General features: G+C 32.2%; 1 protein-coding gene across 1 annotated transcript; it reads left to right on the top strand.

Annotated features, from left to right (window-relative positions):
- Positions 1-3,501: 3,501 nt before the first annotated feature.
- On the top strand, positions 3,502-10,365 carry LOC112278865 (uncharacterized). The gene is made up of 10 exons (XM_073532249.2): positions 3,502-3,584; positions 5,484-5,548; positions 5,749-6,198; positions 6,344-6,937; positions 7,131-7,620; positions 7,883-8,221; positions 8,442-8,797; positions 8,994-9,178; positions 9,462-9,726; positions 9,972-10,365. The coding sequence occupies exons 3-10, from the start codon at positions 5,806-5,808 to the stop codon at positions 10,227-10,229; spliced, it is 2,880 nt and encodes a 959-aa protein (XP_073388350.1). The 5' UTR covers positions 3,502-3,584; positions 5,484-5,548; positions 5,749-5,805; the 3' UTR covers positions 10,230-10,365.
- The last annotated feature ends 10,174 nt before the right edge of the window (positions 10,366-20,539 follow it).

Below are 20,539 nucleotides of genomic sequence, written 5' to 3'. Positions count from 1 at the left end.
GAAAAACACTCGTGTAAGAGACGAAAGGTACCCACAGCCCAAACCACCACGAAAATTGGGCAGCTTCTCGATTTCATGCACTAGCCTAGCAATCCGCATTTACCTCACAAAATTCCCGAAACCCCCCCGCTGAGTCACAATTCAGATTGCGCCACATGCAGTGGACGTGGTAATAAATACGAATAACTACATCGAGACTACTCTGCACAAGGGATTACAGTCCTTAAAACCCGTAGCATTAGTACCTAAAGTTGTCAGCGCTCAATCAGATGAGCCAGAACTTTGATTTGGGTTACAAAGGGTGATCAGTCACAGCGCATTGCAAGGGGGGCCTTGACAGGATGGAAGTGACAAGAACAGCAGCTGAGCCCTTGAGAAAGAGACAACCAGATGGGCTGTTTCAGTCAGAAAGCGAGCCAACCCAACGCCTTGAAAATGGTTTTGATGCTCTCCTCCTCCTCACCACCCCTACAGCTTGTTGTGCACCGATCCCTTCCCGCTTTTGCTCCCATGTCCCAAAAATGGCGCCGTCCTTGGCCAATCTGTGGACCCAGTACCAAAGTGTGAGGGCTGCTTTACTTTGCATTCCTTGTCCCCGCTGCGCAACCTTAAGAGCCCCACCCCACCCGAGTCTACCCGAGTCCCACTTGTCCCCAGTGACTTCAATACTGCTCACCCGAGACTAGGAATGCGCCTCACGCATGCCTCCTCGCGGATGATCGTTGGTAGTGACGGACGAACAGAGGGATGGATGATGGATGGATGTGTGGGAGGATGGATGTGAATAGGTCAGTCGATCCAACTCTCCAATGAATAGAAATTTGTTTACTGTGCATTGCAAGGTCATCTCCATAACTTAGCATCTAGAACTCAATACTTTTTTCTTTTCTTTTTCTAATTATTTCTTTCTATGTGTTTTTGTGTTCTTTCAAAAAACAAGATTAGCGATTTTTTGGTCTTGTATTGGCCTTGGTACTTAGGGTAAAGTATTATTCATATAATTTAGCATGTGGAATGAAATACCAACAACAAAATTATTCTTTTGAAAATCATGATCTTGGAAGTGGTGCATGCAACTTTTTTGTACCAAGTATGAAAAAAGCTTTGACTAAACTCAAAACATTCTCTCAGTCATTGTCATGGATTTGAACAAGTAGAGTGTGAGAAGGTTCCACTGTATGTCTTTTTGGAATTTGGGACAATTGTGACAAAAATCTAGGTAGATAGTTATGGATACTTATAATATTAAAATTTTAATAGAATATTAAAAAAGTATACATGACAACTAACTAGTATGTATTTTAGCTATTGCTAGAATTTTATATGTAAGAAAATATTAAAAAATGAGTTTATGATGTTGAGTTTTTTAAAAATCTAAAGACCGTCTTCAAAGAATTTATAATGTTAATGTTATACTTTAGATCAATTTTTATTAAGTTACAGTTAATTTTGAGTAGTGACTTAAAAGGTTAATAATTGATTGTAAAAAAATTAAAACACACTTAGGTAATTTTAAATAAATACATATATAAAAATAGAAAAAAGTTATAATATATTAAACCATCATATAGTAACTATATGATAATAGTTAGTATTATGATTTTAAAAATGATGTCTATATATATTATGTGTTAATTTTTTATGATACTTAGATTTCAAAATATAACAGAATAAATACAATTCTATCATGATAATAATATTAGGAAAAAACATTCTAATATTAGATTACTGTGTGTATATATATACATGTATATATGTGTGTGTGTGTGTGGCTGTAATATTTGTAAGTTTCAATGAAAAGTAACATCATATATAGTAGATATAACTCAACATTAAATTAATCTTATTAAATCATATATTCGAAGAGAAAAATCTCCATAACAAATATTTGGGTGTTGATTTGATCAATTGTTACTTTTAATGACTTGAATACTTTTTTTAGCATTTTAAGTATCAATTATAATTTGTATTATATAAAACCACCATATTTGTTGAAAAATAAAATAAAAACAAAAACAACTGCAATAGTGAATTTAAATTTTTACATGTATGTTTTTGAAAAGAACATGTAAATTTGTAAACAACTACATTTTGATTACATTATCTTTAATCTTAAAGGTTTTTTCAAAAAATATTTTCAATATTTATTTAATATTATTATGCAATTGAAAATTTTACTATAACAAGTATTTTGTTAGAGTTTGAAACTTCTTAGTTTAACATTTTAATTTGAAAGTTAGGATTTATTCTTATTTTTATTTGATTAGATAGTATAGAAAAAGGTTCTTTTAGTAGTTGGTAGGACTAGTCACTTGGATTTTAACCATAAGATTAACAATAAGTTTTTAACAATAAGATTTGCTTTTTCAATCAGAAGATCAAATAAACTTACCGTAATTAGAGCCATTTTTGGACTCCATCAAGTCGTTTTTTATATTTTCTGATTTATAAAACTTGTATTGTTTTTCTTGGGATTTGAAAATATTCTTGTAACTCATCACAGCCACTAAAATTTATTTATTTGTTTTGATGTACTAGAACCTAGTTTCTACTTCTAAATTATCTGTGCACTTAATTATTGATTTAGTTCCAAGTCTTTAGTTTTATCCTAAGGGGAGATTGAAAATGCACATTATAATTGAATAAGAAAAAATTGAGATTAAGAGTAGAGTACATAAATATAAATTAGAAAAACAAAAAAAAATGTATCGAAGCTTGCCATTTATTGTATTGATTATTTTCATTCCATGGCTTCCAACTTTTTGTGTACATGATACTTTGCCCATGACTGATTATTAAATTTTAATACAAGTGTTTTGTTTCTACTATGTATCTCTATTCACATTACTTCTGCAACAACTTTTTGAGGAAAACAACTTTTTTTCCAACTTTACAGTGATCAAAGCGAATGGATCACATTTTTCAAAGCAATTTATTTCTTCTGCTTCGAATGAAGAATCCACTAAAAATACAAAGATCCCCAAACTATTTCAATCTGATAAGTCCATGCCATATAAAGTCAAGAGGAGACACAAAAATGATGCACATTATAGGCGAATGAATAGCACACTTCAAAGTTGACTAGATTCGACATAGACCCCCTCCTCACACACATCCGCATTGCAAACATTAATTGACCTTCAAGATACCTTCCAATCAATAAGAGTTTTTTTAAAAAAAAAATTAAAATTTGATTTAATTTAATTTTTCTTTTCCCAACCCATACAACTCCCCTCACTAATCTCACCCTCATTTATAAAAATAACACCCAACACACATCACAAGTATGCTCACTCTCAAAACATTTTTTCCCCACAAAATGACAACACATGATTCATTCAAATCACTTGGAGATTCCACGTCATTGTAAGTGGAGGGTCCAACCCTTTGACCCAAAAACTTTTACTTTAAAGTCAACGTTTTTAAAAGTTAAAAGCTATGCGGAGGTCGCCTCGTGTGGTGGTCGGGGGGGGGGGGGGGTGACGAACGCCGCGACACGGCGAGACTTGGCATCGTGGGCCGCGACGGAGCCACCGCTTGCAATCTGGAGTGCTGCTGCTACCTGACATTCTGTTGCTGCGCAGGTGAGCTGCGTTAGACAGAAGCTATGCAGGGGCTCAGAGCAGAAGAGAACAGAACAGAACAGACAGCAAGCAAGCTTCTACTTGCACCATCGCATGCTGGTGTAGGAGAGGACGGACGCGTGAGTGGGGAGTCGTCGTCGTAGCGTTTGTCTTCTGCTCTTGACTTCCGAGGGTTTTTGCGTCGTAGGACAGGGAGCAGGGACGCACGCTGAAGGGTGATTTCTACGCTTATTTCCAATCGTTGCAGTAATGCGAGTTCAGGAGCAGAGGAACTGATGTTGGAGAACGAGGTCGGGGGAGTTTGGGCGGGGGGGAGATGAGAGCGCCGCTGTATGTTAGGGTGTGAATTAAACTTAGTTCGCTGGAGGGTGGTTTCATGTCAGTGACGGTATTTTTAAGCCATTGGGGTGGAGTGATGGTGATCAGGGACGTGAGGTAGGGGTTTTGGGATTTTGGGTGAAGTGGGCTTTGGTTTTTTTTTTTTTTTTTTTTAATTTACTTTTGGACTTTTTCTTTCTTCCCGCTGGCTTTCAGCGATGGCCTCGGATTGCTTCATGCTCCCGGTTGCAAATTGGTTTGAGTTTCCACTTTAAACTGCAGTTGGGGTCGTGAGCGTCGATTATTTAGCTGGTAGAGTTGACACTTGGCTGTTGAATGAGGGGAGATGAAGAAAAAACTCTAGTCTGCATCTGGAAATCTTGCGTGGTTTTCTGTTTTCGGAGTTTTTCGCGGATAGGTAGCTTGTCCGCTTTACGGCCGTCAGAGATATTAGGGTCTATCTACACTCCCAACCTTTTAGAGACAATGCACTCGGGACCTTGTTGATTACGCATTCCCCTTCTCAAGCTCCTCTAAGAAGCAATCTTTCTTAAGGTCGACTGGTTGTGAAAAGCTATCAAATTGTCGTCAATTTAGAGCTTCGAAAGGTATTATCGAGCAATTCTCTCGCTACTAACAGACTTGCTGGCGATGAAAATGCTAAGAGCGTCAACGTTGATAAACATAGGCACACCTCTCTTGCAATGACCAGTCTTTACGAGAGTTGATAGTGATTGGCAGGTTACAAATGATCTTTACGGAATAAAGAAAAGGAACCCATAACTCGTGTCAAGAGATGCGTTGACCGAGCTGAATATCTGGCAGCCGCTTCGTTTTGGATTGTGGTCGACACTTCACACCTCCAGGGATCTCTAAAAAAAGGCATTCAATAGCTCTTGCGCTGTAAAGCTCCTTTTCGCGACTTTCATCATTGAGCAGTAATCCACCACCGGGCACAAAAGTCGTTCACAGTCGGCTGATCCGGTCGATACGTGGGATGAGATTCTACACTGTTGTGTCAAGTCCTAGCTCCTGTCGTCTGTTTTGGTCATTCTGTTTTTAGCATTGCGAGTTAGGTCTCACGCTGCTTTTCTGTCCTTTGGGTCTTTTCCACGAACTTCCTTCTTCGTCCGTTCCCTCATCTGAAGTATCCCGAGAAACTCTCTTCTCTTCCTTTCTGGCCCTTCCCCATACATAGTTAGTCTCAAAATGCTGTTGTCGGCAGTGAAGCTCCGGAGGCAACCACTCCAGCTGTCTTTAAGTTTGTGATTCTCATATTGGGAGGAAGCTCTGCAAAGCTGCGAACGTAACTCATCCCAATCTTTTTGCTCCTGTAAGAATGTTCCTTCTGTGATCATGATTTCCAAATTTAGTTCTTTCTTCCCACCGACAGACGGACACTATCTCGAGGCCTTCGTTGAATAACTTTGTGCCAATTTTGCGTGTCTTTCTTGACCCTTTGTAGCTCTTGAGTCCATATTCAAAAGACACCTCAAGTTTGTCGACGGTGGGCGGGTCAATCTTCCGGTGATGATACATTCTACCTTGGCATTTATTGACTCTTGGTTATGATTTTGACAGGAGTTATTCCGAGTTTCCACAGGTCCTCACCCTCAGCGCTCCCCTTCATCTCATTCACACACAGGGTGGGTGTTTCTTGTGCGTTTTACCACTGCGGTTTCAGTAGGTCTCGTCAACGTGGTCACCGTATAGTCGGGGTGTCTCCAACAATTTCATCCTTGATGAGGTGAAGAGAGACAAATCCCTCACATGGGGTCAAAATCATATGATTAATCATGATGGTCGCTTCCGCTTGAGTGGGTCATCTTGTCTGATGTTTTTCAAGGTTTGCCGAAGCTCGACGGCGGATGATGATGCTCACAGAGGGAGCGACAAGAGAATCATGCCAAGCTTACGGAATCCCTTCCAAAATCAAGCGCGGAAGGACTCAAAAGCCGTTAATGCTGCCCCCCAATCGAAAAATGCATCCTCTGCAGGCGCAAATGTCACGAAGAAGACTTCCAAAAAGGTGACAACCCACATTGGAAGGATTGGTGCACGTAAAGACTTTCTTAAGGTGACTACACAAGGACTAGGAAGTGAAGGGTTTTACAGTAATCCAGAGAGCCTGCCTTCGCTCGAGACAGCCTACAAAAATTTTAAGCAGGTTTATCCTAGGTTTTCGGAAACTGTAGCTGTGGATCGGCTTCGGGAGCGTGAATATGGACATTTGGCGGAGGGGGAGCATGTATGCTTCGATTACAGCGGATTTGGCCTTTTCTCACATTGGCAGCAGGTATGCGACCTTGTTACTGATTGGTTCTGTCCACCCTGAGTTGCTGATGTGTATGGTTTGATTGTTGATTCCCAGTGCTTGTGAAAGTTTTTAAGAGTTTGCCAATTGTGGAGAGCTTGTGATTGATAATCGACTTTGAACTTAGGTTTTTCAACGGGGGAGCTCGTCGTTTAATTTGGCTTACATTTCTGCCAATCTTCCAACTCATGCCCTTTACGGCACAGCTGAAGAAGGCACGGTGGAATCTTATATCAGAACACGGATCATGAATTATATGAATTTAAGCGATTCAGATTACAGCATGGTGTTTACAGCCAGTCGAGTAACAGCATACAAGCTTCTGGCCGAATCCTACCCCTTTCACTTGAATAATAGACTGTTGACAGTCTACGATTACGAGAGTGATGCTGTTAGCTGCATGGCCGAGACAGCAAAGGAGAAGGGTGCTAAAATCATGAATGCATCATTCAAATGGCCCAATTTGAAAGTTTCTGCCGCTGATTTGAAATATAAGCTGCAGGATAAGAAAAAGAAGAAAGATCAGACTGCGAAGGGACTGTTTGTATTCCCCGTTCAGTCTAGAGTCACGGGGGCAAAATACTCGTACCAATGGATGTCGCAAGCACAGGCAAACAAATGGCAGGTTCTTTTGGATGCCTCTGCTTTAGCTCCCAAGGATATGGATTCACTTGCCCTCTCTCTTTTCCGCCCTGAATTCATAGTCACATCCTTCTACAAGGTACGCTCTGACTTGTTCGTTAAAGCGACTTCATTCCATAAGCACTTTAGCATCTTGTTGGGTATGCAATATGGAGGTAGTTAGGTTTGTAGTGGTACTCGTACATTTCCTCCTTTTCTTGTTATTTTCTTTTCGTTTTTGTTTTACTTTTTAATTTTATCATTCTTTCTTTGAATAATCCTCCTTGTTTCAGGTTTTTGGAGCCGACCCGACAGGCTTTGGGTGCTTGTTTATAAAGAACTCTGTCATTCAAGATCTGCACAACTCAGATCGTGCACGGGGTGTGGGGATGGTTCGAATTATTCCGTCAGCGGTTTCGAATGTATCGCTTGCAAGAGGTGAAGGGCAGCAAGGAGATCCAGAGCGCTTGCCAGACATTTACGAGGCCGATACAGAGCAATACTTGGATGCTTCTGATTATGTCGATCCTGTGAGTGCTTTCTCCGGTCCAATATCTCAATCTTACGTGAACAGCGTCAGAGAGAAGGCCATACTGAAAAGGATCACTGCTTCCGGTAGAGACATGAACATTGCAGGGTTTGATGATGCATCTGCGCGAAGTTCTTTACCTTTTGAGAACGAAGAAGAATGGGATGATCGTTTGCATGGAGAAAGCCACAGTGGAGCGTGGAGTGTTAGAAATGACGAGGATTTTGTTACTCGAGGCGTTTTGCCAGGAAGAGGTACAATTCACTCGACTACCCTTTTAAGTTTCTAGGCCTGAGAACCTTGTGACGCAGGACATAGCCTGAAGTGGTGCTTAATTTCATTCGAATCGGTCTTTTAGGATCATCAATATTTGGCACTGCAGAGCTTGAATTTATGTATTTAGTGTTGATGGTGCTTGGATCCCAGCGACTGTCTAATTTATTTACCCTATTTGAATGCCTATTGTCGTAGTACAAACTAGCATGAAAAGAGAATAACATGGAGCTCGAAATGCAGATCCTGGAAGTGGTGAAATTGAGGAGGAACCCTCCGAGCCCATCTTTCCGCTGACCCGGAGAGACCACAAGTCTGGAAGGCAGTTTGCGTCCATTTCTAAAGAAAGTGATGCTCTTTCCTCACAGGGTGTGGAATGTTCTTCCAATTCTGATAGAAACTTACATGAAGCAACTACGGAGGATGATGGAAGGGTTTTGAAGAAACTTGATGTAGTCTTGTCTTCCAGGAGTGATAACAACCGATTCTTGAGTAGGATACAAGAGGAGGAACCTGATGAGAGTGTTTTTGTCTCCCAACCACATGCAGAAGATTCAACAGAAGCCCTTCGCCACAGGACTGGTAGGAGCCTTCTGTGACCTGTTTTTGACTCTCTTTATGAAGTTAGCTTTTGGAATAGCGTCTTGGCTTGTGGGTTTTGTTTGGTATCTTGTAACTCGATGCTTTGCTATGAATATGATTACCTTCAAGCTTGTAGCTGATACAAGTCATCAGATGTGTGGATCACTGCTACTCTGACCAATCCTTGATGTTGGTTATTGATCGTCTGAAACTATTTCAGGTGGTAATGGGTCACAAACATCTGGTAGTCCACTTTTTCACAGTCCTGAATCTACTGACGGGTTCGAGGACAGACCCGAACAAAGCCTCCAAGAGTCTGATCAGAATCTGGATACAGTTTTGCATGAAAATGAGGGTAACAGAGTTGGAGCAAGGTCAGAAGCCGATAAACTAGAGTCGAGCATAATGTCGAGGGATAACCATGATTATGTCTTGAGAGAGGGGAGGGATGTAGATAGCTTTTTTGAAGAAGTGAGAATACGATCTGCTGAGCTTGAAGATCTCAATGGGTTAGACTATTATCTGAGTTCTGGTGGTGCAAATGGGCGGCGTTTACAATCATGGAGCCCTGGGGAGGTAGATTTTTCTAAAGCCACTGCTACGCTTTCCCCTTACTCTATGGCCTTGCATTTAATCAGTCAGTCAGCGTGAAACTGGAATAAATTAAACCAATTCAATCCGCTGAGAACTGATGTTGTGTTATGCACCTTATTAATTCCAGGTGATTACAAATGGCTCTTCTGACTCAAAATTCTGCTGTTGTTGATTGTAGGGTAGTAGCCAGTGGGAAGCTCAATATGCAATGTCGGAGGAGGGATCACCCATGTACTTTAATGATGACATTGGGAACATGGGGTCAAGAAACGATGAAATGCTTGATGAAGCAGGCCCTGTTATATGCAGTGGTTTAGACCATGCGGACTCACAGGGCCTCAACAGAACTAATCTTAGACTAAGGTAAGAGGAGGTCTTTAGGTTCGATTCGGATATGTTCGCAGTTTTCTTTCAAATTAGGATTTAAAAAAAATTGTTTTCCTTTTTAGAATGCTCTATTTTGTTGAGGATCTTACCTCTGCAGTAAAAATTTCTTTACATGTATTGTAAGTTGCCCGAGGGCTAGATATCGTAGGCTAGTCTCTCTTCTTGGTATGTTCCATTTGGACACATATGAGTATTTCACATATTTGCACTCAGTTTGCCTGGCCCAGCTCGTTGATTTCAGTTTGTCTTGCTGAAACAGGTTCTTAATCAATTGGCTTATAAACGCTCTTCTAAAACTACGGCACCCGTCACAAATGGATACGCAGGGGACGAACTTGGTGCATATTTATGGTCCAGAAGTGCACTTCGACAGAGGTCAAGCGGTGGCATTTAATCTATTTGACTGGAATGGAGTACCTGTCAAAGCAGAGCTCGTTCAGCGCTTGGCTGATAGGAATAACATCTCCTTGGGTCTCGGTACCCTTTGCAACATTGTCTACCCCGAAGGCTCCACCGACCTTGCTGTAATCTACCTCATCCCCCTCTTGCAAACCTCGACATTTAATCGGAAATTTTATGTTGGCATTCGTCAAAGTTCTGATCTTGAGTCTGTTAGCGGTACGTCGAAAGCAGACGGAAACATGTGCCTCAGTTTTCAACTCCCATGCTAGCATTTGGTGGTGTTGAAAGTCAGTCTTTGTTAACCTTGACAGACGGTGGTCGACTCATCAAGTTGTGCTATACGCCCTAACAATGTTTCCTGATTCAGGGGTTATGGTTGAACAAACCTGTCGAGAGTGGAAGCAACAATGCAGCAGGCAAAGCAGACCCACCTCGAGTTTCAAACGCCAGCAAGCACGACCGTCCCTCAGAAATTCCGGTTGTGACTGCAGCCCTTGGCTTTGTGTCTACTTTTGAGGATGTGTACAGATTATGGGCCTTTGTGGCCAAATTTTTGGATGCTGATTTTGTTAAGCGTGAGGAGTGGTTATACCATTCAATCAACCAGGAGATTCATGTTATTTAGAGGATTAATCAATGTCTAGACACACGTTTACATTAGGATGAGGCGCTCAGTTGAAATAACCATGATTATTTCATTGCTACTATATTTGTTGATTGAGATTTTCCTCTTCTTCAAGATGTCCAGTGATGCTTGCATATATTAGTAAGAATCAGCATGCTGATACTTACCGTGCAGATTTGAATTGGTGACATGTCTATCTATGATGTTGCAGACTGATCTGAATTTTTATGCGGCTACAACTTTGAATTTAAGTTTATGTTCTGAGTGGGGAAGCCTGTGATTAATCTTCACCAATTCAGATAATCACATAATCTACGAAAGTTGGTCAATTAATTAATTTTTGTATAAACTAGTCCTAAAATGTATTTGTAATATTTGAAAGTTACTTTTATTATAAAATTCAAGTTTTATGTGGATTTAATGGATGTATAATATATTTCTATAGTATTCTCTAATATTAGAAGAATAAACTTATTAGTATTGATGGAAGTTGTTGTGAATGTCTAATAAATTTGTTAATATTTTAGAACATTCTTAATTGAATGATTCTTTGTAATATATTCTTTGATCATTCTTAATTGAAGAAATTGTATTAAAAGTACAATATAAGATTTTAATAGATATGTTTTTTTTTTTTGAAACTACAACTGGAATATTTGTTAAAATCAATTATCTTTATCTTCGTATATATAAAAACAGTAAGGAATATAAGTCTATGAAATATTGATTTTTTAATATCTAGTAATTGATCACCTAATATTTCATGATGTTTAATAATTAGTAATTTGATTTTCATATTTACTTTCTTCACATTTATATCCTTACATTTATGTCAAGATTAATAATTTAAAGATGTACACACCATTGTTTAAACCTTTAAATTCTTTGTTAATATTTTAGAACATTCTTAAAAGAATGATTCTTTGTAAACATAGCTTTAAAAACTATAAATAACTTAAAATTAGAATTGAAGCTTATGCTATTTTAAACCTTTAATTGTGGTTTTTGAATTTATATTCTACTTTAATTTTTCATTGCAAGACAATTACATAAGTGATACAACTACTTAAAAAAAAATTATAGTAAAATATTTTAATTTAAAAATGTTTTTAAAAAAAATCTTAACCATACCTAAAATTCTAAGAATTTTAAAATTTATGATAGTCTATATGTTTTTTGGTTGTATAGAATCAACAATTTCAGTTGACACTCTCTACATATTTTTCTTAAAATATATATTTTTTATTTTTTTATTTAATTTTAGAATAAATTATACACTTTTGAAAAAAAAATCTTATAATTAAAATTTTATAGAATAAAAAAGGTATATTGGTTATATTATTTTATATTTTTGGAATAGATAAGAATTTATCTAAGTAATATATAAATAAAATCATCTAAAAATTCAAAATATACAACAATCATCAAATGCTATAAAGCAGTTGGAACATTCATAATTCTTAAAACATAAAACTATATTCAAAATTACCATTTTAAGTACAAAATTTATATTCTTATTTATTTATTTATTTTAAATAAAATAGATTGCAAGCTTCTTATAAGTCAACTACAAGATGGTTCTTTGCTTTACATTATTAATTGAAAAACTCCAATATAAGAAAAAATAAAATACTTATTCTTAATAGGCATCTTTTTAAGTACATGACAATCTATGCTCTTGCAAATATTCATCTAGTTTCTCTAGTAAAGCAATTGAAATATCCACAAGAAATTTTGTGTATTGATTAAAATTCTTTGTAACATTTTTGCCAATATTTTCTTTAAAGAAAACCAATTTATTATATAATGGGTTGTAAATTAGTCCAAATAGTAGTTGATTTTTTCTTTTAATGATCAATTTTTTAGTTCTATATTAAAATTCTTCTTCTTGGATATACCTTAATATTTTTCTCACTTAAATTATTCTAATATTTTCCTATAAATTTTATTTAAATAAATACTTGGTGCTTTATAAACTATAAAATTAAATATATATATATATATATATATATATATATATATATATATATAAATTTATATATAGTTCATATAAATATTTTTACTCTAATAAGTATAGGTTTGATGATATTATGTATAAAAAGCTTTTCTTATTTTGATGTTTTATTACTTATTATTATTATAATTATGAATTTTGCTTATAAGATTCTTTAATACTATAAGTTACATTTTATTTTTAAAATTAATAATTTTCCAACCAAAAAAAATCTAAATGAAAAGACTTGTTAGAAATTATGCAATATTAAATAGTTCTAGACTTTTATGACCTTTTATGACTATTTCTATTAGTAAAGTTTTACAAATGACATTATTGTAAAATAAAATTTGACCATCTTTGGATTTGTATATACATGTTTTGTTGTTTATTAAGAATGTCTTATAAAATTTAGAAACTTATTTTTTATTAGGGAAAAAAAATTACTAAAATATTATAAACTAAAAGTAGAAACTTCATAACTTTTGGATTCTAGATAAAATTATATTTAAAAATATATTTTTATATATTTATATATATAATAAATTTTATTAAACTATGTTGTACAGTCCAATTACAAAATCTCTATTGTACTTAGACACATTTTTTTTCTAATATATAAGTCTATATATATATATATATATATATATATATATAGACTTATATATTCATATAAAAAGAATAATAAAATTTTACTCCTAGTGTTTTGGTTTTTCTTCTTGTTTGTATAATATTTAATAAGATGTACAAACTCTCCAAAATATGAATAAAATCTTTCTTTTAGGTATTAAGTTTTTTTTTTTTTTTTTTTTTTTTTTTTTTTTTGTTTTTAAATTTTAATAATAAAATTATTAAATTACACAATACTAGTCTACATATTAACTAAATTTTGTAACTAAATAACTAAATTAAATAATAGAACTATTTTCCATACAATAATAAAATCAATAAAATGCTATTCTAACCTTTTATCAAGAGAAAATTATAAAATTAAATTTTTATGTTTGATAGCAATATCAAGTATTAAATAGATCTTTAAGACTAAAAACTTTATTTAAAATATGTTGTAACATATAAAGTAATTGACTATAAGGTCAACATTAGTTAACTTTATATCAATTTTTAATTATCAAAGTTTTGAAATTTACTTAAATTAAAAATAATTTGTGTATAAATTAAACTTAAATTTTTTTGATTGATGTATGAATTGAGTAATAATTTCTAAATTAAGAACATAAGTATACTGTAAATATATTTTAATTTTAAAATAATATTTTAAAAAAATTATTGAAATAAAAAAATAAAAAAATATATAATTATTATAAATAGCTTAATTTAATATCTTTAGATTGTATGGATAAGAAGTTGAAAGTCAATGAAAAGTTTTATTTAATTAATATATTTTTAAATCTAAAGAATTTGTAAACCAAACTACCTTAGATTAAATTTTTGATTGGAAATTCTAAAGTTTTAAGTTTTTTTATAATTTGAATAATTTAAATTGAAGTCACCGAATAAATTTTAAAATTAAAAATATTTCAATACAAGAATAAATTATATAAATGTTTTCCATATTATTCAGTTAAAAAGAAGTAAGTAGAAATAAGTAAAAAATGCCAATAAAATATTTTCTTCAAGAAACTTTTAAGAAATTTATTAGATTAGATCTTTAAATCACTCAATTATGCCACGTGTCTATTGAAACTTATTCTATAAGTTTTTTTATTTATGAGGTTTAGATTTAAAACAATATGTAACTTGATACTTGAATTACAAGTATTATGGTTTTTAGGAAGATTCAATAAGACCTTCTTAGTATTATATATATATATATATATAATCTTAATCTTGCGTTATATCTTTTTTATGATATAAGAATATATTTTTTTTATATTTTTTTTTTCAGATTTATATCTGTAATAGTTTAAAAGATTTTTTTTTTTTTTTTTTTTTTTTTTTTTTTTTTTTTTGTTATAGTTTATTTTAATCTTTTAATAAGTAAGTAGAATATTTTATGTTTTTTTCAAAACATATTGTGTTCTAAAAGTAAAAATTATCCATCTGTAAACTAACGTAATCTTTTTCAATATTTTTTTTTTCTTCTAAAAGAAAGTAATCTACATCTTTTTATTAAAATTACCATTTAAGAAAAAGGTTGTAGATTAATTAGTTTCAAATTAGTCATATGTTCTTATGTGTGCTATTTATTTTAAGTCCAGAAAATCTTAGATGAAAGTAATAAAAATATAGATGCTATAATTGGAAGAAGTTATAATGAATTTAAAATTAGTAGTTATTTTAAAGATCTACTTAATACTTTTAAATATATATCTATATATATCTATATATCTATATATATCTATATATCTATATATATCTATATATCTATATATATATCTATATATATTAGTAATATTATTATTAGCAATATTTTTGTGTGCATATTAAAATTCAATAATAAAGTTTAATATATTTTTTAAGAAGTTGAATGATTAAGAGAAATAAATACAAGAAGTCCAAATTTATGCCTTAATTCCCAAAACCTTGCCTCTATAAGTAAAAATTAGCTAAAGATTAATATATTGAAGAATTTTGATATAATTAATTTTTTTATTTTATTTTATTACAGGACATTCTCATCTTATTATTTTTGCAAAATTTGACTTTAGTTGTGGCTAGAAATCAAATTTAGTGTTGTATAAATCATAAATAGATATTTTTCTTATGTACCTTGTTTAAATGTAGAATTCTAACTATTAAAAATCAAGATAATTTTATGACTTTTAGATGAAGTTTAAGGTGACTTTCTACAAATTTTAATAAATTCAAGATTATGTAATTCAAACAAAGGTTTCTATAGATTTAATGGACACTAAATAATGTTAAAATTTTATTAGTTCTTAATCTTTTATAAGACTTTTAAGTACTCAATTTCTTTAATAACATTTCTAGGTAATAGTAGTTCATCAATAACCTATATAGGAGCTCATAGAATCTTCTATAAAAGTAACAACTTTTATTATAATAAAAATAAGGTTATCTATAAAATATATTAATTTTGTAATTATTAAAATTATTTAAGTTAAATATTCTTAAATTAAATTTTAATGTAAGAAGTTTGAAACAAGGTGTAGGATTTTATAGTAATATGAGACCTATATTTAATGATTAAAAATTTGGATTGCATAGTTGTAAGGTCCTTGGTGTAAGTAAGAGTCTTTTCATTGTAACTTTTTTAAGTATTCATTTATATTCAAAATCTTAAATTTATTTAATTTTATAAAAAATATTATATTTTATATCTTAACTTTAACAATACAATTACATAATTGTTAAATAACTCAACCTCAATATATTCAAAAATATCAAGCTCAATTATATGTATTTTAGGCATGATCAAATATACTCAAAGCACAATGTGACTTCTTTGTAGTAAGTTTTTTTTGAAAATAAAAAAAATTAAATTTTCATTTTAATATATTTTTAATAGAATTAAATTATTTTTTTAATCTTACAACATTAGTTTTCAATCAAATACTTTATGCCATTGATTCCATGAAATACTTCAATCTCTATGCATTTCAAAACAACCTTGATCATTTGTTTCTATAGATTTTATTGCAAATTTTATAATCTGAATTTTTTATAAATTTATTTTTGTAATAATAGATTGTTGAATCAAAGTTTCTTATTTTTTACGTTATATAGAAATAATTAATAGTAAAAAAATAAGTAAAACTTTTTTTGATAATATTTATCAATATTATGAATTTTCTATTAATATTTATTTTAATTAAATACTTGAATTCTTATTAAGATTTTAGATGATGCTTGCTACGATATTAAAGATTGATATCAAATTATCTTTAGTTTTTCATCTTCAAATTTATAGAAAAACAAAACATGTGAAACAAATATTAGTGAAACATTTGTATTGTACCATTAATTATTGCCAACACAATGTGATAATTTTCTTTATAGTAGTAAATTTTTTATACAGTACCATCAATTATTTTTTTACTCACCATATACTAATATTTACTAATCATAGATATTATCTATATAATAATACTTTTAAATTTCTAAAAATTTAAAATTCAAAAATAAAATATTTAGCAATTAAAATAGAAAATTTATATGATAATGTCAACATAGCTAAAGAAAAGTTATTAACCAGAAAAATTAATAGGGATGTTTTAGAAAAGAACAATATTTAATTGAAGTTACTAATGAAGTTTTTTATACTTTGTTAAAATATTAAGTCCAATTAACTTTGTTACAAGTTAGATTATTGAAGACTCATTCCATTATTTATTCAGAAACAAAGTAATCTAATTTAGTTACAATTGCTAAAATTAATGAAGATTTATCAAATATTTCATGTTTTTTTATTTTTTATTTTTTATTTTTTATATTGATTCTTGTGTTAAAATGAATACATTGGAAGGAGAGAAATTACGATCACCTTCTAATAAAATAGACAACAATTAATAATTTAAAGTATTAAAAAATTTAGAATTTAGATACAATCAATATAAATTAAAATATCCTAAACATTGGCCTATATTTAATAATAGTGAATTCTCATGTAAGACATGTGAGAATATTCAAAGTGTATTAAATATATATATATATATATATATATATATATATATATATATATTTATTTATTGATAACATCTATAAAAACCAATGACCAACCATTGACAATAAATTGATATTAGTGAATAAAAAAGAAGTTCAAGGATTAATTAGGTGGTCTTGTTGTTTTGATATAAGACATTAGCAGTGGTTCTAGAGACCTACTAATCACTTTAGTGTATAACATAGATCAAGTTTTTTTTCTAAATCATTTTACAAATCTTAGATTTCATTAATTTATAAAATAATGTTCCTTAAAAAGATGGTACTGTAATAGACTTCTATTCTATTATACTAAATAAAAGTACTTAAAAACGTGTTAGGTAAATAATATCTTCTATTTAAAATGTAATATAAAAAGCTATTATGGACTTAGCAAACAATATAATACAAAAACTAGATAGTATCAATATATAAATTTAAAAGTTATTTTAGTCTATCATTTAGGTAAACTATGTTAACAAATTTATGTATATTACAACCAAAGATGTCAATTTTAACATTAGTTATTTAAGTTTTATAACATTAATAAAAAATATAGATTTTAAATATTTAGGAAATAATTTTAAATCTTATATATATATATATATATATATATATAATCTAGCATACAAGATATTTACACAAGTGCTGTAATTAAGGAATAAACCTATTTATTTTAGAAATTATAATAAGAATTAAAGAATAATTTTTTTAAACACTATTTTAAAATAACATTTTGATATACAAGACAATTAACTAAGTAAAATCTTTGAAGAAAGATATATTTTTTAAAAAATAGATTTTATCAAAGTTCATGATTAAATATATATATATATATATATATATATATATATATATATATATTGTGTATGTTTGTGTGTATTTTTTTAATACTATTAAGGTTTTTAGGTTAAAGCTTGTAATTTTAAAAATAATTACAATGTATTATTAAAATCAAACAATCAAAAAAATTACTAGCACTATTTAATAATCTAAAATTAAATGAAAATAAACTTTTTAAGTGATTTTGTTTTTCTGGTAGTAGTAATAGAAGAAGAATTGTCTTTGAATTTGACAAAAGTTTAAAGATTTTTATGAAAAAAATTAATAATGAATTAATTATAAGCTAATATATATATTATTGAAAATATTTATGTAAAATTTAGACTAATTAAAATTTAACAATTACTATACTTACTACTTCTAATACTTAGTCAAAACTCAATTTTGTTAAAATCACCTATTATAAGATAATGCTTTAGACTATAATAGATAATTAAATTTAGGTTGAAGTAAGCTATTTTACAGAATATAAGAAAATTGATAGACAGTTGATTTAGATTAGAATTAGCCAATCTTACACTTAATAAATTTATTATTAATATAATGCAAAGTAAATTAAACTATAGGTAATAGGTCTTAAAGAAGGCTTATAGATAAATACTCTCTTTAATAACTAAAAACTTAAATCTTATGGTGTATTTTAAGTCAATATTTGTCTAAAATAGGTTTGAATCTTAGTCAATACACAGTGTTTATTTAATACAACAATTATAAGATAGATGCTAAAAAAACAATTTCATGTCAATCTAGCCTTTTAATTCTTTTATAATGAAAACATTAATGTAAACAAGTTTTTAAAGGAATAAAAGTCAAAATCCAAATATGCAATAGATGAAAAATTCTATGTTTAAATGTGCAAGTGGATGTAAAGACTAAAAGAGGATTTGCAAAGCATAAAAAGCATAGTAAAAACCTTTAAAAATAATTTTTGTTATAAATCATATTTAAATCTTATTAGAGGAGCTATTTTATTTGTCAACATTCTGAAGGTGTAGAAAAGAAGATTATGACGTCATGGACACATAATAATATGATATGCAAAAGATCTCAATATTTTTTAAAAGAAAAATATATGCAAATTCATAATTGATTGTTTGAATTATAAAAAGAAATAAAATAAAATAAAGACATTGATTTTAATAAAAGCATAAATAGAAATATAAATAAATCACATTTTAGTTTGTTTGGCATAAAAATGTAGCATAGAAAATGGTCTTCTCATATTATCTAAGTCAATAATAGTCTCAAAAAGGACTATGGCTAACCTCAAACTTTATATAATAAATAAGCATACCAAAGTACAAAATTGACACAAAATACACAATTGCAGTTACAATCAAATTCTCATTAGATATGGCAAAATCAGTTAAAGAGTTTGAATCACTTATAAAACCCACACACTTCATGTAATTATTTTCAAAGCAATATCCAAACCAACAGTTTCAGTTCAATCAGCAAAATCCAAAAAAGTTCACAACAAATAACTATCTCAACAACAATTTTATAAAGAGAAAAAGAAAAACGGTGAAAGGCAACCCTGAAATTCCTTACCATATATTCTCCTTGAATTTCTTTTATTTCCTATTTTCAATAAAATAAAACACCCAAGATTACCATTAAAATCTCAACCATCCTCAAACAAAGGCTCCTGGAGCATTCAAAATAGAGGATATTCTCTATGTTCGATCCCCTCAGAAAAAAGAAAAAAGAAAAGTATTTATATATATACACACACACACACACACCCATGTGAATAAATCCACAACAAATGCTCTCGTGGATTCTAAACCTGGCCATAGTTAGATTCCAGATCTAGCGGGGGAGCAACTTACAAGGACGGTGAATGCCCCTATCCCCCCCACCCCCCTTCCCACATTCAACTTCTCCCACGAAGAATACAACATCCGACACGCATCGACGACGACGACGACGACGATAGCCCAGGCCCATGGATTCACGAAGCTTTAAGCGCCACGACGAGGCAGTGACGAGGGAAAAGTAGTAGGAAGAGGCGACGAAGATCAGAGGAGGAGGAGGAGGAAGAAGAAGAAGAAGAAGAAGAAGAAAGAAGGCGAAGAGGGTAGTGGCGATGGAGCTCGGTGCATGCTATGTGTTGTTTGTTGTTGTTGCTGCTGGTGCTGCTCATGCTGCGGGTGCTGCCACTGCTAAGGGTGCCGGTGCTGCGAGCGGATCCCGGGCCCACGGCGGCCGAAGATCCTAAGATTCGGTGAGATATCCGTGCGCATGATGAGAGCCCCTGACTCGGGCGAAGTCTTTTGAGAGCCCCGACGCACGGATATCCTCCGGCATGTTCCGTGTCGCGCCCTTCAAGGCTTGTGTCCAGACAAGCGGGATGCCGCACAGTCACCAATGCCGCTCATGCCGCGGCTGGCGTCCACAGTGCACGTGCCCACCACCCTCCCTCCCTTGCTGCTCTGATAACTTAACCCAGATGAGAGAGCGCCAGTGCCCCCCCCCCCCCCCCCCCCCCCCCCTCCCCCTCACCAGCGCAGTTTCGCTGCGTCCAACACTTGGGAATGAAATCTCGAGGCTTGGAACGAGTGAACAAATGTGTTTACATCCGGGCGAGGAGGACGCTGTGTGTTTCGAAAAAGGCCCATATTCGCTCCGCTCCATCTCCATCCCAGTCTGAAAGAGGTCTCCAAGTGCATCAGGAAGATAAAGTGAGTGGGCCCTGAAAGCGGGGAAAGGAGACCGTAGAGCATTGAGCAGAGCTGTACTGGGCAGAGGGCGCTATAAAGTGCACCATGAATGCTGTATCTATTCGTACTAGAGCCTCTTGCGAACGGGAGTCCTCTTCCCGGCTTCCCGACTCCCAGTGTTCGGCGAC

Source organism: Physcomitrium patens, chromosome 2 (genome assembly GCF_059467195.1).
Source record: "Physcomitrium patens ecotype Gransden chromosome 2, ASM5946719v1, whole genome shotgun sequence".
NCBI lineage: Eukaryota > Viridiplantae > Streptophyta > Bryopsida > Funariales > Funariaceae > Physcomitrium > Physcomitrium patens.
This window is presented reverse-complemented; position numbering and strand designations above follow the sequence as displayed.

Coding starts and splice junctions, on each gene's coding strand:
- LOC112278865 (XM_073532249.2), top strand. CDS start 5,806: ATGCCAAGCTTACGGAATCCCTTCCAAAATCAAGCGCGGAAGGACTCA. Junction 6,199..6,343: donor TTTTCTCACATTGGCAGCAG/GTATGCGACCTT, acceptor CTTTGAACTTAG/GTTTTTCAACGGGGGAGCTC. Junction 8,798..8,993: donor AATCATGGAGCCCTGGGGAG/GTAGATTTTTCT, acceptor TGTTGATTGTAG/GGTAGTAGCCAGTGGGAAGC.